General features: G+C 42.5%; 1 protein-coding gene across 2 annotated transcripts in view; it reads left to right on the top strand.

The window, feature by feature from the left end:
• The window catches only part of LOC117463931 (nuclear factor 1 B-type-like), a 63,897-nt gene extending 45,404 nt beyond the window's left edge, over nucleotides 1–18,493 (top strand). The window contains exons 7-12 of one of the 2 annotated variants that reach the window (XM_034106448.2): nucleotides 943–1,074; nucleotides 1,393–1,577; nucleotides 3,650–3,785; nucleotides 4,474–4,556; nucleotides 9,390–9,478; nucleotides 12,577–18,493. In XM_034106448.2, coding sequence (XP_033962339.1) covers nucleotides 943–1,074; nucleotides 1,393–1,577; nucleotides 3,650–3,785; nucleotides 4,474–4,556; nucleotides 9,390–9,478; nucleotides 12,577–12,709 — 758 coding nt within the window. In that variant the 3' untranslated portion in view covers nucleotides 12,710–18,493. The remainder of the gene's footprint in view (nucleotides 1–942; nucleotides 1,075–1,392; nucleotides 1,578–3,649; nucleotides 3,786–4,473; nucleotides 4,557–9,389; nucleotides 9,479–12,576) is intronic. The other variant, XM_034106451.2, reaches the window with a different exon arrangement.
• Nucleotides 18,494–19,037: the final 544 nt, after the last annotated feature.

The following is a 19,037-nucleotide window of genomic DNA, read 5'->3' as shown; positions in this document are numbered from 1 at the left end:
CGAGTGGTTCCTTCCCTGTTTTTGGGAGGAGAGAGCGGCTAACAATGCCTCAGAAATAGGGTTTATTTGACTTCTTTCGGGGAGGAAAAAGATTGATGATTTGAAAGTTATACACCCCTGGAATCTGTGACAGGGCAGAAAAGCTCTTGATGAATGTTCCTAAAAGAAGCAGCGTCTATTTGTTATCACGTTCTCCTCAGACGCTGAGTCTCACCACGGAAAATTGAAAACCGCACATCTGTGACAGCAGCATATTGCTCATGAAAGTGAGGAGCAGCAGTAATAAGCAACATTTGAAGAGTTTGTGTGCATTCTTTCAGTCTGTAAAGCTAAACAAATATTACATATCATGTATTTGGGATTGTTCACGGGGAATCACAGTAGCTTGTCAGAAACCGTGTCAGGCCGAGGCGAGCAGATGTTTCAGTGTAATGTTCTGTACAGGATTGCGAAATTTACTAAATCCTATTTGAGCGACCGGCTGCTTTACTGAGCATCAGATCTCTGGATTTAATTGTCTGCTTAGACGTGACAAAAGCCCAGTTTCTACAGGACTCATATTTCTTGGGGATGTCCAGATTTGTAAGGATTTCCGAGATAATGACAGATTTTGACTGTTTGTGGAGTTTGTCATTTTCAAAATATACCATGGGTTACACTTATTCCTTGTCATTTCTGCTTGATATTAACCTAAATTCACTTTTTGATTAATTCCCAGCAACACACAACATATGTTTCTCTTAGTGCACCAGTAAAGTCATTCTATTTATTTTTTAATATGAGACACAACACAGAAGTTCCTCTCATCTTGTCCTTTGCGAATTGCTCCAGAAAGGATCAAACACCTTGAATTTGAATAATAAATAAGCCAGATTTTGCGACCTTGAGCGTGCATTCATGTGTTTGTGCGCGCGTCCTCGTGTGTGTGTTTCCCGCCAGCAGACATGTCCTCTCCCACCATGAAGAAGCCAGAGAAGCCGCTGTTCAGCCCCACCTCCCCGCAGGACTCCTCGCCACGACTCAGCACTTTCCCTCAGCCTCATCACCCCGGCCTCACAGGTGTAGGACACAGTGGTGAGTTCCTGCTGACTCCTGAAAACCTGAACCGTTGACTTTAATTCAATATATTGTGTCAACACATTTCACACAACTGCATTAGGTTGGTTGAAAGCAATAATATTAAGTTGAACCGACTATTTAGTATGAATCTTACTGTTTTCATCTACTGTAACCTAATAAAGTTATGTGAAATCTGTGACAAACATATATTTAATTCAGTTTTCAGTGATTTCTTTCCTCCAGCGTTGTGGGTATAATCTATGTTCATTGACCCTCTCAGATCAATGCTTTGTCTTAGCTCCATCTCACACACTGGATCTCCCTCTCTTGCAGTTATATCGACGAGGAGCCCCCCCCCACACTCGCCCCTGCAGTTCTCGGCCTCGGCGATCCTGCCCCCGGCGCCATCGCCCTACTTCTCGCACACCACCATCCGCTACCCGCCCCACCTCAACCCCTCCGATCCCCTGAAGAGCTACGTGCCGTCATACGACCCGTCCAGCCCGCAGAGCAACCAGGTCAGCCCTTTTATCTTTTTATTCCTTGTTGTTGTTGTTGTGAGCGTGAAGCCAGTGTGTAGTCCAGAAGTCTTTGGCAAGCGTGTCCTGGCCTCGAGTCGTCCTTTGTTATCTCGTTGGGCTCGGTTCCCATCTGAGCTGAGAGAAATTACAGCATGCATGTGTCATTATTTCATTACTGCACACATCATCCTGCTTTCTGAAACATGCTCCTGGTCATTCATTATGTCATTAAAATGAGGTGTTTCAACAAAACAAACAGCTTTGTCTCGGGGCAGAAAACCTAAAAAATAATAATTATAAATTAAAATGAGACATTTTAATCCCTTAAGCTGACCACAATTTGATAATATTTGTCCATTTATTGAGCACTTGGCTGCATGTGGGGAAATAATATTGGTCAGTAACCTATAATTACAATAGCAATAGCCATCATAACTAATTCGAATAATTCAATCATAGTTAAATTAAACCACTTTCCATTTAGCAGGCAACCCCAAAGTGACCTTTGCAGAGCACTTCATGTGACAGAGAAGCATTTATATATATTCTGCTTGATATAACGCTCAGGAAAAAGGTTACAGTACACTTGTTGTCTCCATAAAAAAAAGTCAACCAAACTATTGCATTCTCATGTGACGTACAAAAGTGTATCTGGACATTATAGTAAATCAAATAGCTTAGGGCCCTTTATGAATTCTCTCACAAACACTGGTTGCAGTGTGGAGAGAGAGAGCAGGCGTCTCTGTAGATGAGAGAGCCGTGTGATATTTATGTGAGTTTTATATCCCCGCTGTTCTCACTGTAAACAAAGGCCTCGTAGACGGCTCCATCTCCAGAGCAGGGAGCGGGTTACAGGGCTGGGGGGTGGGGGGGCAGCGGAGGGGGTGGGGGCTGTTACTCGAGAGAAAAACCGCGGGGAATGATAAAGGTTGTAAATATTTGCCGTTGCCGGGGCCCGGCTCTTGTGCAGAATTAACTGGCCCTCTGCTGGGGTGCTGCAGGGGAGGGGAGGGGAGGGGGGGGGGGGTAGATAGATGAGGTTGGTTTCAGTAGGGAAGACCAGTTGGGGTAGGAGGGAGGGAGGGGGGGAGGCTCAGCAAATAACACAGCGCTTATAATCCCATGGACGAGTGCCAGGATGTTTTTATGCTTGCTTTAACGCAGATTATATTACACTCTAATTAAACATTCTATTCACATCCAAGGGAACCCTGTGGACACAATTCTCCTGCAGAAAGGCCTGTTTGAGTTTTGAACCCGGGGCGGCCCTGAAATGAACGCCCCAGACAGTCTCCAGCCGCCTGAAAGAGTAGCTCCCACTAGCTTCCTTTCTTCCCTTTTCTCTCCATATATATATTGCACATTCACGCTATTGTAGCTCTGTAGCGCGCGCTCTCTTTTCATGCCCGACTCCTCCTAAATTCCATTTATGAGCGCCATTAAAATCATTGTTTGAAATCATGTAGGAAATCCATCGTCAGTGACTGAGGATCTATTGTTGCTCACGCCCCCCGAAGTTTTAGTAATAACTGTGACAACGCAACGAATAGAAGTAAAACGTATTTTCTTCAGACGGAGCGCTAAGTGTAAAAGCGGTGCACGCACCTTTTGTTGTTGATTTGAGAGCAGACACCGCAGTTAGGAGGAGTTAAACCCCCCCTCTATGAAAAAGGACAAGTTTGTTTAGTGCTAACCGTTTTGGAAAAGTGCAGTTTGTTGCATTCTTGTTTTGTTTAATTGAGATCTGCCCAACTGCATATTTACAAGCCAAGACGAGCTTGTAAACACGAGTCACAGTCAGTTTGCCTGTCTTCACATGGGGTTTTGTTGGCGGAAAAAAGAAATGCACTTTTTGCTTAAATGTATGTTTCCTGTTAAAACAATTTCAGTTTCTGGCTGATATTAATATTTGCAGATATATTTATACCAAACAAAAACAAAAGCAGATAACCTCCAGATGTGGATCGAACCCTTCCACACATGTTTGGCATTAACCTCTCTTAAGTCTGAAAGAAAAAATCTGGGTTTTTGCTGAAATATGTTTTGTTTCCCCCCCCCCCCCCCTGCAGCCTAACAGCAGCGGTCAGGTGGGGAAAGTCCCGGGACACTTCACCCCAGTCCTGGCCCCCTCCCCGCACCACGGTGCAGTCAGACCCGTCTCCCTCTCCATGCCGGACACTAAGCCCATCACCACGTCAACAGAAGGTGACTACCGACAATACATGTGTGCACAGGGTTCATACAAGTCATGACAATTAGGAAAATGTTTGAATTTATAATTGTTCTCATGGTTAGGAACATGCTTGAATTCCAATACAGTCCTTACATATGCATAATCTGCTGTTCCATCTACTAAATATAATGTTTTGAATGGAATCATCTTTTTGGGGTCCCACAACAAAAAAACATTCAAATCAAGCAAGCAAAGTAAATATGAACAACTGGTCAAATAAACAAAGTAACAAATATATATTGATTGCGGTCAGTATAAAATGTTTGCAATTAATAGTAACAATTTAAATGTTGTACCCTAAAAGTGCCAACATTATACAAAGGTAGGTGACTAGAGATCAACATGTTTTAAGTGGTGTTTAGTTGGTCTTTTATTATAGGTGATATTCTGAAGTAAAACATCCACAGTGTAAAATGCATCTGCAAAACATCCATGAAAACACATTTAAATAATAGCTAAATAATACTCACTTGTTGACCGAATATCTAAGTGACAAAATGTCCCAAACTTAAACCCTGTGCACCCCCGCCTGCACTGTGTACCCTTGTGTGTTTGTAGTGTTGACAGATGACTGGCGCTAAGTCACCGTGGATGAATTCCTGAAACGCTAATTGTAATGCAAGCGTGTATTTGTGTTTTTTGTGATGGCATGTTACCCAGGCTACTCAGCCCCTGGCACCCCGACGGCTAACCGGTTCGTCGGCCTGAGCCCCAGAGACCCCGCCTTCCTCCACCAGCAACAGGTGAGAACCCCCCCCCTCCCCTCCCTCCAGCACTCACCTGCTCCTCTTATCCCCTCATTATCTGTCCCCGTCTCCCCCCACATCAGACGTGTTGCCCCCTGCAAAAGCCTGTCGCACTCTGAATGGGATTTTTTGGAAACATTCGACTTTAGATAGGCTGAGGTTAAGCAGAGAATTCAACACTAGGATCAAAACGTTTTTCAGAAAAGCATTCATAGCGTTAGGTCATCAAACAAAAGCATGTTGTAGCAGCAATCGAACTTTCTTTGGCTTACACCTTCTACAGTATGACATGCTATAGAGCATTATAAAAGTACCTAACATCTGCTTCAAACTCCATCATTTGAGATGAACGCACTCATAAATACCCATCATGTCTTATAACAGTAATTATAATGCATTCATATGAGGCATTTTATCTAGTAATTCATAACTGCTGCTCTCTAAATTGCTTTCTTTTGGCGATCCTATAGCTTTAAAACATTATACTCTTTTTATAATACAATTAAGATAATGTATTGTATTTAGAAGTGCTTAAAACTGTAATTATACACCGCTGTAAACAGATTAAAATAAATTAATTGTATGTTTTTAATGCTTTAAAGACATGGGTGTCATAGAAAGTAAAAGTAAAATATATAATTGTATTGCTAGATATATCTCAGTATTAATAATATTTTCTAATGCAGTTTTATTTCGAAGAAGCCTTAAATGACCCACAATTCAATAACCTAAGTGTATCTGTCAGCTGCATAGGAGTAGTTCATATCGCTATTTGTATTGAAAAATGCACTCTGTAAGCAGTTCACATCGTGTCAGAGATCCACACATCTAAAAACAACAAAACACTTTCTCGTCAATGTTTATTACAAAGTGTGTGTTAGAGTTGAAATCCTGCATTGAAGGGTTAAAAAAAGGAATATATTTCCTTCATTTTTTTAAAGAAAGTCAGGAAATCGACTGTCATTGAGCAGCTGCAGACGGACGGGACATGTGGGTGTCTTTGGGAGAGTAATGTGCTCAGCTCTATTTCCTTCGCACTTAAGAAACACACACACACACACACACACATGTAATCAGCACAGTCATCTACGGTACACAGCTGAATATTTAGTGTTGTCGTCTCGTGGTTGCCCCAGCAGCGGCTTTAGGGCAGATGTGGTCACCCCGTGTGTGTGTGTGAGAGTGTGTGTGTGTGTGTGTCTACGAGGGTTACAGTAGGAGTGTTGTCGGACGGGAGAGAGTGCTCTCGCCCTCCCCCCCCCCCCGTCTTATTGAAAGTGCTGGTCTCAGGCCAAGGCTTTTCCAACCACAACTAATTGAATGCATCTGCACGCGGCTACATAATGATCTCTGGGTTTCTCCTCAGCTCGCCTTTTTTTTTTTCTCTCCGTCTTTATGTTTCTCTTTCTGCCTTCCTGCTCTCCGTTTTTTTTCTCAAAATCAGAGAAGGCCTCAAATTAAATATATCGGTGGATGGTTGTCAGCAGTCATGGGACGCTTTTATTTCGCTAGGGAAGAGGAGGAAGAGTTACACTGATGTTGTGCAGTTTGTCTTGGAGACCTTCTACTTTTTTGGAGTGAGGCACAAAGTGGTACACAGTGTGAGCCAAGATCAGAGGGCTAGCTGACACAGATAGAAGTACCGTTCTGCAAAGTACAGGATGATAATCTAATAATAACACATATTTGTAATTTGCATCAGGACACAGCGTACGTAAAGATATCTTTGGACGTTGGGAAAGACGGTGGCTCAAAATGAGAGTAATGACATGCTATATCCAGATGAATAAATGATCCGGTCGGCTTAAGGGACTCTAAACAGTCCTCTCATTGATTCATCATGCTTCTGCTTGTCACAGTTGTTGTTGTTGTTGTTTTCTGTGGTGTGATTTAACGGCCTGAGATCTGGCCCTGCAGAGCGGAGCGGACCGAGCCAAGTCCCTCAGGACCAAACAGCCTCAGCACCAGCACTCTGTCACCGGCTCGCCTGCTGACGGGAGTTTACTGTGTGGGATCTGTGAGGCTTACCCACACTTTGGGTTGTTTAGCCGCAACCGCTGGTCGCTAGGAAAGGAAAAGGCGTTGAACACATACGGAGGGTTAAAGTTGTGTAAAGTTGCATTCCGTCTGTACGAACGATAGCTGCCATGACTTGCAATGCGTCTGACTCGGATCTTTTTTTGGAACACACATTGTTTTAATAAAATAACAAACAATTAATATCCCGTGATCCTGGCTACACTACATACTGTATCAGCAATGAGTAGTCGGTATCCATAGGTAGACAGTAGACACTCTTTATTGTATTGGTAAACTTTAAAAAAATATAGCAACCAAAATGCCTTTCATATATATACTTCCCTGGTTTCATCATCGTCATAAAAAAGTGTTTATTTTCAGATTTTAACTGACAAAACAAGACATTTATAGTCATTAATTATGAGAAACTCCTATTGATTTATAAAAAAAGATATAATTTTTTATAATTTTATAGACCAAACTATTCATCTGGACAATAATAAGCAGATAAATCAATAATAACAAATTATTGTTGCCGTCTTAATGAATAACACTAATTTAATTACCATAAATTCATCTTAATAGTCATTTAATACTTTGTTTTAAAGTTTAAAACCCTTTTCAGAGCAGTGCCTATTTTAAAATGTGACACCACTAAAACAGAAGTCCCTGGAAACACACTCTGTCACACACACACACACACACACACACACACACACACACACACACACACACACACACACACACACACACACACACACACACACACACACACACACACACACACACACACACACACAGTTTGCTTCAAGAATAAAACAAAACAACACCACCACACGCTCCCACACCTGCTCCATGGTTCCCAGGCAGTGAGTGTGTGAAACCCTCCATTCATCCCTCGCCTTGGTTAACCCCTCGAGGGAATGCCAGCGTGGAGCATTCCGCAGGGAAAGATCCGTGATCAGATGTCATTTGGTATTATCTAAGGAAGGATCCTAATCCACAATCTGCCCGCATCTGTTTGCTAACGTTCCCCGGCTCCGTCCCCCGCTCCCCTCGCTGGCCGTGCCACTGTGATGTGCCGGTGCCAGCGGACAGATGGCAAGCCCCTGGAGGAGCGGTGGCACCGAGCGTCTGGCCCCGCCGCACATTCTCTCCCAGCTTTTGTCAGGCTGCGGAGCGCGGGGGTTTAGTCTCCAACGCTCCCTGAATACAGAGACAACACACAACAACATGCATTGTTTCCCATTCAGTTTAATTAAACGGCTATTGAACCTGTAAAGGGGTTAATGGGAGTATTTTCATTACTGTTAGAGGCATTTTTCATCAACATCTTTTGTCAAATTCATTTTTTAGCCTCAAATGTGGAAACCTCGGGCTTTTTCCTGATGATATCACATTGAAGGGAATATCGTTGAGTTTTAGACAAATAAAAACAACACATACAGACATCACCTTGGATTGTGAATAACTGGAAGGGACATTTTTTACTATTTTATGACATTTTATAGACGGATTTAATGTAGAAAATAATCAGCAGATTATCTATAAAGAAAAAAAACGTTATTCGCAGCCAAAGTTATAAAATTCTTGAGGTGCTTTGAAGATTCACCCCTGAAATTGCCCGTTTCTTGCTACTACTTTAAATTAGTACAAGAACAAAATCAGGGCCAATAACAAAAACTTGGACTCATATTGAATCGTGTTATAGACCCATCAATCAACGCAGATGTATCTTTAATTCTAAAGTGTTAGATCTAGCCCGAATTAATACATCCTACCTTGAAAGGCTGTATCACCCCTAAAATCATCTGTTTCTTGCCAATACGTTGCATGATCTCCATAAGAAATCAAGGCACATAACAAAAACACATCAGTGTATTTAAGTACGGTGTAAGTAGGAGGCCATCATCTTCTCCTGATGTTCATCCAGGTGCTTCTTGACCGCTGCAAATGGCTCTGAATATTCAGCGTCTGCGTCTCTCTGATTAAATCTCTCTTAAGAGCCTCTGCAGAACGTCTGCCACTGCTCGCAGAGTGCTAACAGTGCAGTTTTACCCACGATGCATTACTAAATGAATGTGTTGACCACAGGGCAAGGTTAGCTGGGTATTGGCAGAGATAGCTCTCAGCTGGATTGCCGACACGTGCGCTCGCATAATGCATGCAAAGGAGACACAGTTTGTGTGTGGCTTTTTTTGTTGCAGTCATTTGTAATCTGTATGTAAGGTTGGCATGTCTTAAAAGTGGGGCTGGTAGTGTGAGCGTGCATGTGTGTGTGTGAGAACGTGTGTGTGTGTGTGAGTGTGCTGTTTAACTCCATTGTAATGTTGACCGCTAATCAATAAAAACAATTTAGCTAATGAAACAAAATTAGTCTGCATGCTTGAGGGCATGCGCACTGCTTCCTGAATCTGAAAGTGCACTTGCAGTGGAGCGGTGATTATCCACAGCCCGCATGCATCCTGTGGCATGGCTTCATTGGCTAAAGAAAGCACCCCCCCACCCACAGATGAAATCCCCACACACTTGTCACTAACTAACTTTTATTTCCAGGTTAGCCGTCACCACTAACTGTGATTGCATGCTTTTTTCTTTATGTCTGTTTTATCCCGAGCTTTTTTGATTTGACTGTCATTTTACCCAGCACATGTTCCATTGTCAGTAACAGCTAGGACTCATGTCAGAGGAGTCGTTCTGTATGTCCGCTGCTCCTAGGCTCTTCTGCATGCATCTGTGTTAAGTTGTAGTGTAATCTGAAGTAGAAGTTGTCTTGGCCAAGTGAACTGACTGCTAGGTTTCAATTGACAGCTGAGGAAGTGTGACTGGAGCGTGACTCAAAACGGCAGGCATTATGGCCCCAGTGCCACTGACGACACTTTGGGGATTACTTGGCAAAGGTAACCTTTTCATTCTTTCATGCAGTCTCTCTGTCTCTCTTGCACCACACACACACACACACACACACACACACACACACACACACACACACACACACACACACACACACACACACACACACACACACACACACTGCAATGAATAATGCAATATAATTCGTTTGATTTATACAATGTCACATATGAATTCACATATAAATCAACATGTTCTGATTTGTGGCTGTATAATTGTAAGACGGCATCAGATGTGGTGTGACGCGGACGATGTCTTGTTTTGTGACAGCTTTCCCCAAAATAGATCTTTGTATTTATGTTTTGAAGTGTTTTTGTGTGAATCTGTCAAACTTTATTAATTCCAAATTGTATCCAGGGTGAGATTCTCTATTGGACACCCGACAAAAACAAAATGTTCTCATTTCATAACACACACTTTTGATGAAAGTAATTGGAACAAATGAAGTCCAACCAGGTAGAATAAAGTCATTCCAGGTCAGCTTTCAGCCATGTGAGGATGTTTTACTTTCCACATTTAACAAGCTTTGCTTTGTTTGACTTTATGCTGAAGTCATGCTTTGCTCTCGTTAACCTAAAGCTACAGAAAGTCTCCTCTAACCCCCTCCCCCTTCATCTCCCCCCCCCCCCCATGCCTCCACACTGTATCTCTCCCTCTCTGGAGGAAAAAACCTGAGCCATTTCACTGTGGCGGAGCGAGCGAGCTGAGCCTTTTCCTGTTACGTCTTTTCCCCTCTTCCATGCGAGCGTAGATGGTGTGAGAGTTCGTGTGTGTGTGTGTGTGTGTGTGTGTGTGTGTGTGTGTGTGTGTGTGTGTGTGTGTGTGTGTATGCCCGCCCGCTGAAGTTACAAACTCTTTTACACAAACAGAGCCCCCTTCAACAGGCCTCCTAATAGGCCGGTGAGGTAGCAGAGAAAATGTCCCCTGCAGCAGGACTCACAGCAGCTAACTCCTCCTCTTCTCCCCGTGTGAGAGTACAGTAATGAGCAGAAAGATGCCAACTGAATTTAGATAATTCTGTTACAAAGATGCCCCGGTAATTCTATTCCAGTTGTTTTCCCTCTTATTAATGTAAAACCATTCCAACATACAGATGGGATCAGTGGGATTTCTCTTTTATCTCTGCTGCCCTTTAAACGAAGCCTCTTCACTTCTATCCCCCCAAATGAAAACGCTGCCAGACCCGCATGTTGCCATTGTGCAGGAAATGGGTCAGCAATCCATTAAGATGCCATTAGATAATCTAATTTAGGGAGCTAATCCTTAAACGAAGCACGCAGTATGCCCGGGCTGTGCTTGCAGGGAGGAGAATTAGTGAGGTTTGGGAGCTTGGACAGGGCACAGGGAGGCCATCTTGAAGGTTACCTAAGGAAATGCAGCGATGGCGGTCAGAGTGCAGAAACGCAACGTTGTACAGACACAAAATATGTAGAAATAGTTGTATTTTAAGCTAATGTGGCTATTTTGTTTTAATAGAGAAAGGGAAATGCTTGACAAATTGGAACAATACCCCAAATTATTTTATTTGGCACTAGAAGACTGCATTTTAAATGTATTTGATTGCACCGTACCAAGTGAAGATGTTTGTGTTCAAAGTTAAGTAAAATCCTAAATTAAGTCTCAATCAGTAGCGAAGGCAGGACTCCAGCACTCTGTGATTTAGCTCGATAGTAGAGAGGAAATCTTTACATTGAAGTCCTGCCCAGCGCAGCTTTAAGTTATGGGATGCCGATTCAGACTGACGGCCATCGATTTTAACAAGATTAAAACCGATCTGCCGGTTTAGTGCGCACAAAGGCCTGTGAGTCTGCTTTTGTAGCTGTGTGGTCCCCCTTTAATCTAAGCCATTACCTGAGAGGAGTCTCGTAAGGACAGGGAATCAGGGAGGGATGGGAGGACGGCGAGAGGGAGGGAGAGAGAAAGGGAACGGGGAGAAGAGAAAGCTGCAGCACTCTGTGCGCTCTTTGTTCAGAAAGGTAGGAAAAACGTAATCCTCCCTTTCCTGTCCGATGATTCTTGGCAGGGTGAAAGAGAGAAGGAGGCGGGGGGAGGAGAGAGAGAGGATAGCATGAGGACGGGCTGGGTAGGAGGAGGAGGAAAAGACTTGAGAGAGGATTAGCCTTGAGCTTGTTTTTAACTCTTTGCACACTTTGAGATGTTTGCTTTTATTTTGAATACATCTTCTCTTCTCTTCTCGTTCTCTCTTCATACGAGAGAGGCACAGAGGTGAACGGAGTTTGCACTTTTCAAGTAGAAGAGCAGTCACTCGACGCCTCTTCCACTTCTGCAAACACATTTTTTCTTTATCTGTTCCTTTTCAAACAACTCCTCTCCTTGTTATCATCTCCCCAAACATGACCTCCTGTCTACTTTTTCAACATCGTCCATCATCCTCCCTTCCCAGCTCTTCTTCATCCGTCTCTCTCTCCGCGCTCCATCAGGAGAAAGTTAGTACACGGTGACCCGGGTACAAAGTGTTCGACGCAGGTATTCTCAGAGTTAGCGGTGATGATGTGAGAGGGTGTTAGATGAGTGCACACAGGGGGCCTGTAGGGGAGAAGGGGTGGTGGTAGTGGGGGGGGGGCTAATTATCTGACATCTACGTAGCACAGCACCCCACGGGAACAACATGCTGTTTGTTCCCCGCTCGCGTTTTCAGTTAGCACCGTTGCTCCCCAGGAACAATCACTGTGTTGTTTTGCCATTAGCGTGAGATGAATAGGGATGGGACAGCTTTATGTAGGACCCCCCCCCCCCCCTCTCACACTTTTCTACACTCCACCCCCCTCCTCCTCCACCATCACACACTCCCCCTCTCATTCTACACCGCCATCAATGCAGAGAGGAGAGCCTGCGTCATGGCTCTGGGAATCAAGTGGAATCACCTCAGTTTAGATTAATGAGCTACGGCGGCCATTTCTCTTTTTGTCCGAACGAAAGAAAAAGCAGACCTTGAACCCTGGTGGCTGCTGGTCGTCAGCAAAGCAGTGTTCAGGATAACTGAAATAAAGAATCTGATTTTGCAGAAACAAGCTAACGGCATGTGACTAATCTCTCCGTCTCTCTGTGTGTCTTCTCTCCACAGTCCTGGTACCTGGGCGAGCTTAGTTCCATTCCAAGTATCGAACGGGACTCCGATTCTGCCAACAAATGTCCACCAGAACTACAGCATAAACATCATTGGTGAGCCGCTGGTCCCCGCGGAGACAGGGAACTGAACACAAAGCCCCCCCCCCCCCCCCCCCAGGGTGGATGCATGGCCGGGGGGTGCTGGTGGTGCACAGCCAGCCCTACAGGTGTCCGCAGCCATGGATGAAACCAGCAAAGCAGCACGAAGCTGCACAATCGTCCCCTAACTCCCCATCTCTCCCCCTTCCTTGCCCCCCTCCCACTCCCCCTTTTGAAGGACACTGGCCGTGAAGTGAAGGGTTTTTTCGGAGGAAAGAAAAAAAGCTTCAGGTCTGCCGTGTCCCCGTCCCCCCCCCCATCTCCACCTCCACCCACCAGTCAGTCGTTGTGTTGGAAGAACTTCTCAATCCATTCAAATACTGTGATGTATAGATGCCTTAATGTTTTATTGCATGACACTCTAGTCTCTTATCGGCAATTCCTACTATTTTTCCGTGCTGTGGGAGGAAGTAAAATCTTGATTTACACACACACATACATGAAGAGGTCTGCGCAGCGACAACCTCTGCCTGGTGGATGGCTCTGAGACTCTAAGCTCTCCGATCAGACCTCTTGAAAAGAGGCCCCCCCGCGTCAAACGATTCACTGTGTACACCATAGGAACAAAAAATTGTGAATTCAGAGTTTCTTCTTGCGTTTGATTTCAGTTTACTGTGATAAGACTCTGTTCAGAAAAATGTGTTGACTTTGTTTATTCTTTACTGCTACTTACTTTAAGAATTAACGTGAATACTTACGGTAAGAGTTGAGAACTCTTGATGCGGTTTTAAAAAAACACTAAATGTTTGGCTTGAGATTGGACCCCTCATTAAAAGAATTTGCAACTCCTTTACAAAAGGATCTAAAAGACAGAGAATATGAAAATCGCGATAGAGGCAAGTGCAATGGAATTTTTTGAAGGGAAGCTATCAGTCTGTCAGCCCTAAGACTCTAAAGGAAAGGGGATACATATTAAATGGTTTTATGGGTAAAATGTTTAAGAAAACATTTGAATTTGATTTCACTCACATATCCGTCTTCTCACATGAGAGAAACATCGAGCGTGGAAGGCAGTTGAAGGCAAGCACTGAGCTGCCGGTGCAGCGCTGAGCAAAACCAGCTCTTCTTTTGAGCCCTTCCCATCAATAGGGGAAGTATTTTATATTTATTTTGGGGAAAAAATAAGCGAACATAAGTAATGAGACACACAAAGTGTGTAAAAATTGCATTTAATTGTTTTTTAAAATGTTCACGATAAGATCAAGAGCCTATGCATTTGGCCATCAGCTTCTAAAGCTTATGTTTACAAAAAAATATATGGAATGCAAAGTGTTAATCCATGGAAATGTACAATTCATGCAAATGTACAGCAGGCTTATGTGTAAAGCTACAGTTTGTGCAAGGTGAACTCTAAAGCGGAAGAGGTTTAAAACTGCAAGATGAATCCAGGTGGTGGCAAATCCCTGAAATCTAGAATTGTGCACGGCATGTTCACAGCCATTGCCTCTCCAGTCCAGACATATTTATACAAGGAAAATCTCTCCAGTACTCTTAATTTGCACGATGACATATAGTCCACATTACGTGCCTTGCCTTTGAATATAGAGACATCACTACACTTGTTTTTGCTGCATTTATCATTATAGAAAAAATTAACATTTTTATGATAAGAATTGTTTTGTACTCTGAATGAAATTGTTGATTTTTAACTTCATGTACTACTCTATTTCACAGTTACATTGCATATCAAGGCTGTGTATAGTTGCCGTTTTAAAGTTTGTAATCAACCAGCATTTTTTTTTTCTCTCAGTATTTTTGGTGGTTTTTCTAATAACCTGTCATTTTTTTGTTTTTCTTATTTTTCAATGCTCATTTTGTTCATCTTCCAATTACTATTGTGGAGGGTGGAATTCAGAATTATGAAAATTATGCAATACCAAGTTTTGCCTATGTAGGTAGTGCTTATAGATGCGTCAATTATTAGAGGCTAGTTTGGAGATAGACAATATTGTAATGCATTTATTTTGTTGATATCGTTGTTTGTCGTTGTTGTTGTTGATGATGTTGTTGTTGATGTGGGTGTTTTTCCTTTTTTATTGACCAAAGTGGGGACTGCTTTCTATGCAGTGTATGACAAGGTCTTTATCTTTTTTTTCTTTTTTTAGCATTTAGGCCTACCGAATGACGGTGTGTTCCAGTGTATTTTGAATTTGCGAGTTTTAGAGGGAGGGGCGGTATTTTTCTAGAAGTACTTTTTTTTTAAAAGTGCACCCTTGGTCTTTAAACGGCTGCAAAGTCACTGATTGGTCTACTGTGACTCTTACTTTTAACTTTCCACCTGGGGTGCTAGCATGTGACCTTGAAGGAGTTCATTTTTTCACAGGAGAGACGGCTTGACTTGAGTATGACAATCATTTTAAGAAATCATTTTGCATCGAATCCCATTCTCTCACAGACCCCTTAAAGCTGCAACTGAGGACGGATACCGTTGCACGCTTGTATCGAGTACTACGCCGTACTATTCTAGACGTCACCTGAATGCAATTCCCAAGTAGATGCCTTAAACACATCAGTGAAGTGGCCTGTGACCTGCGCAACAATCACACACACCGACTATTGCTAGTGAGACCTGTCCAAATCAGTTCCAGACGGGCTCGAGCAAGCCTTTAGAAAGTATTTTATAAGTAGTAGATTTGTATAAATGTATATACGATATGCACATATGTGAATTCCTGAGATACTTCCCCAGCAGAGAGCCCAGTAGAAGTAAATATTGGAAGCACAGAAGCGTTTCTGATTTCGTGTCCTGTGGCCCCGTAGAAGCTTAAATAGAATCCACTAGAAGAAAAGAATAGCACTTATCTAGCACATAGGCAATCTTCTTCTCCCCCGTACAGTGTTTTGAAACCTAGTCTTAAACTAAACTCAGGCGTAATACAGGGCATTATTTATATCAATCATTATCATACAAAAAGACTCTTCTCACAGAGAGAGCAGCGTTTCCAATGCTGCTCTGACACCTTTTGCACGCTTTCCTTACAATCGTGAAAGAAACGTTCCCCTCGGACAGACCGGGGCTCTCCGGCAGTCGTAAGCAGAGGGCTAAGAAGCAGAAATCGTTTTTAAAAATAATCCTCAAGTCAAGCTCAATCTCTCCGTCTTCACCCATATTTCTTATGCAGAAAATGTTTAAAAAGTCACCCCGTTCTATGTGCACTGTTCTGTCTTTTTTCGTTGTTTTATTCTTTTTATCCGAGAAGAAAAACTATAAGTGCTTTGCAGCCTTTGGCCATTGGAGACCCCACTGACGTGCATTGTCCCCAGTTGTGTGTGTGTGTGTGCGTGTGTGTGCGTGTGTGTGTGTGTGTGTGTGTGTGTGTGTGCCTGTGAGTGCGTGATAAAATGTGTCAGGGTCACTGTGCTGTTGGTGTTTATTTGAATAGGAGACTGTACATAAAGGTAAATATCCTGATTGCGTCGATAGCAGTAGTCTGTCTGTGTGGTTGAACTCTGCGTTGGCAGCTTGAGTGTTAGTGTGCATGTGCGCGTGTGTGTGTGTGTGATAGAGTGCCTCTGACACTACACAATGAGAGAAGATGAGGGTCTTTCTATTGAATAAAAAAAAAAAAGCCTGCCATAGGACAGGAGTTTGTACACTGGAAACTTTCTCGAGAGTTCTCCTCTTTAAGCCCTTATTTGTAAATCTTCAATTCTGGGGGAAAATGTGTCAATTCCATTTTAGGAACATTTTTTAATTTGGTATTTGTTTCGGAGGCTGGATTTGAGTTAGAACTCTCCAGGATGTCCAGATTATTAGAATCTAAAGTGTTGTATTCCTGTATGTATAGTAAACATAGGGGGAAAATATTCTATACAGATCCATAGATATAAAAAAAAACGACAACAATGAAGGCTTTTTGTTATTAATATTATTATTTCTGATCTTGGTTGGTTAGTGCTTAGATATTTACATTTGGGAAACACTTCATGAATATTTGAATTATTGTTCTTTGATTAGTGTGGCCATAGCGAGTTTGATGTGATTTATCTCATTTTTTTCCAAATGGGTGTGAATTCTTGTCCAACAAGATGTGAGTGTGTTTCGGGAGCAGCTGGGAGGTGTCTTCGCTGAACCAGTAGAAAAGGCCCCAGATTGCACCTGAACTTGAGCGAGAAGCAGGGTAAAATCTGCAGTGACAAACGTCCTCGATGAATCTATCAGATAGTTTCTTTTTTTTCTTTTTCGCTTCTTCTCAGAGGAAATGTTGTGGGACGATTGGCGCTACATTTGGACTCAGATCAGATTCGGCAGGCCAATGTTGAGCTGTAGAGTTTGCGTGTATGCAGACGACACTCTTTAATATCTCTTTCATGATCAGTACATCTAGGCATCACTCATTTTGCACATTCCACATGCTGTTTATGCCTGATGTGATGTAAAAACACTTCATTAACACTACGAACGAACATCACATTGTACTGCAGGTGCTTTAGATTAGGGTACTGTACCTTCCAGCTGTTAAAAGCTAATGTATTTGGGCATGGTCACGTATTTCTATCGCTACGCAGAGTGTGGATGTAGCCTGTTAGAAAGCTCTTGAAACTTGTTATTAGTCTACCATCCCTTCAGAAAGAGCCATATCCAAGGCAGATTTGACAACATTATTTCAGAAAGTATTAGAAAACAGGACATCTTTATGCAAGGAGGACCTGTGGCACTCATGCAATATGTATACTTTTCTTTGAACTGAATGTCACACACTCTGCAGGGACTGAGAGGGCGTATGCATGCAGAGGACATTTCATTTTCATCCTACACGAGCAATACACACCTTCCATTCGTTGGCTAGCTGCTAGTCACTTGGCATCAGGTTATTATAAAACATGAAAAACCAGCATTTTTACAGGATGTAACATTCACCAAAAGAAGACAAAAAGATAGCAATGCAGTGCCTGTTCAAGCTGTCCGAGTGTCTATTGTATATAATTGTAAAATGTGATAGACTTACTTTCATATGTGACATGAAAAACAACCATCACAGTACAGAATGTGGCAAACTCATCTAGAAATAGGCTCTTTATTTCTTCTGATGTTTTTTTGTTGCGATTTATTAATTATGCCCACATCAAGCTTGTTCAAAATTTGAGAGGAAATGTTCATTCTCCTTCTTTTTTCTTTTGTTTTCCGGGGGGGGGGGGGGGGGGGGGGGGGTCAGTGCTACATTACGAGCAGTGAAAAGATCAAATAATGTCTTTTCTCGTCACCAGTTTTTTCTCTGCAGGGCTGATTTATTTTTGGGGTCTTGTGGCACTTTTAAGTCCCTCTGCGCACACATTTTTGACCACGTGATTGATGGTGGAATTATATATAACGAACAACAACAACAACACCAACAAAACGATATGTAAACAGTCTCCAGTAGTGATCGTAGTTACACTGCAAGTGTGTGCAAAGGTCTATGTATGTATCTGAATGTACGTTTTAGAGGACTTTTTGGAAACCTTTTTTGTTTTTTATCTTTTCATTGACAGTTTAGGAGCCACAGGTGTCCATTGTGAACTGTATAGCGAAGGCCTTGATATCCCTTCTTTTATTGATTTTAGAAATGCCGAGCATTAGGCAATGCCTTCAAGCTGGTTACATTTGGTGCAGGGGCTAAAATTGCCACAAGATTAAAATCAGTGTAAATAAAGGCTAAACTTTTTGTGATTGTTACTGTTATATCCAGCCTATACTGCTAGCAGCTGTTTTTACTGCAGTCAATTACTGGAAGTGGATATATTTCCTATGCAAAACTGTTTAAACAATAAAATGAGCTATGCTACAAAAACGACTTTCATGTGATGGCGCTTTCTTGTATTTGTTTTTATTTGATTTTCAATGATTGCAATTTCAGACCTAAATATCAAATATCCTGTTTGAAGTTATATCTGTCGGTTTGATTAACAGGTACACGATACATCTGTGTTTTGAAGTCAGTTGGCTGGAAATTGTGGGAAAAAAATATTGAACTGTTCTTTGTTATTTAGGGTCAGTATGAAACTGATTAGAATCGAGAGAGGGTCACAGCAGGGGAAGGGTATATTTTAATTTCCCCAGATGTATTCTTCCCTTGTGATTTAGCATAGAATAAATACATAAAAAGGTCAAATAGCTGCATCACAAAGGTGTTTTTTATATTTAATGCAGCACTCTTGGGAAACTGTCTAGAAGACATGTGTCAAACTCAAGGCTCAGGGGCCAAATCAGGCCCTTGGTGGACGATAATTTCTAATTACTATTAGATCTGGCCCGTCGGTATATTGCACGCACACTTTCACTCAATCCTGAGGATTTCCTCAGCACAGAGCCTGAGCCCAAACATTGATGACCTTGCA

This window comes from Pseudochaenichthys georgianus, chromosome 18 (genome assembly GCF_902827115.2).
Source record: "Pseudochaenichthys georgianus chromosome 18, fPseGeo1.2, whole genome shotgun sequence".
Lineage (NCBI taxonomy): Eukaryota > Metazoa > Chordata > Actinopteri > Perciformes > Channichthyidae > Pseudochaenichthys > Pseudochaenichthys georgianus.
The sequence above is the reverse complement of the archived record's forward strand: the minus strand, read 5'-3'. Positions and strand labels throughout refer to the sequence as shown.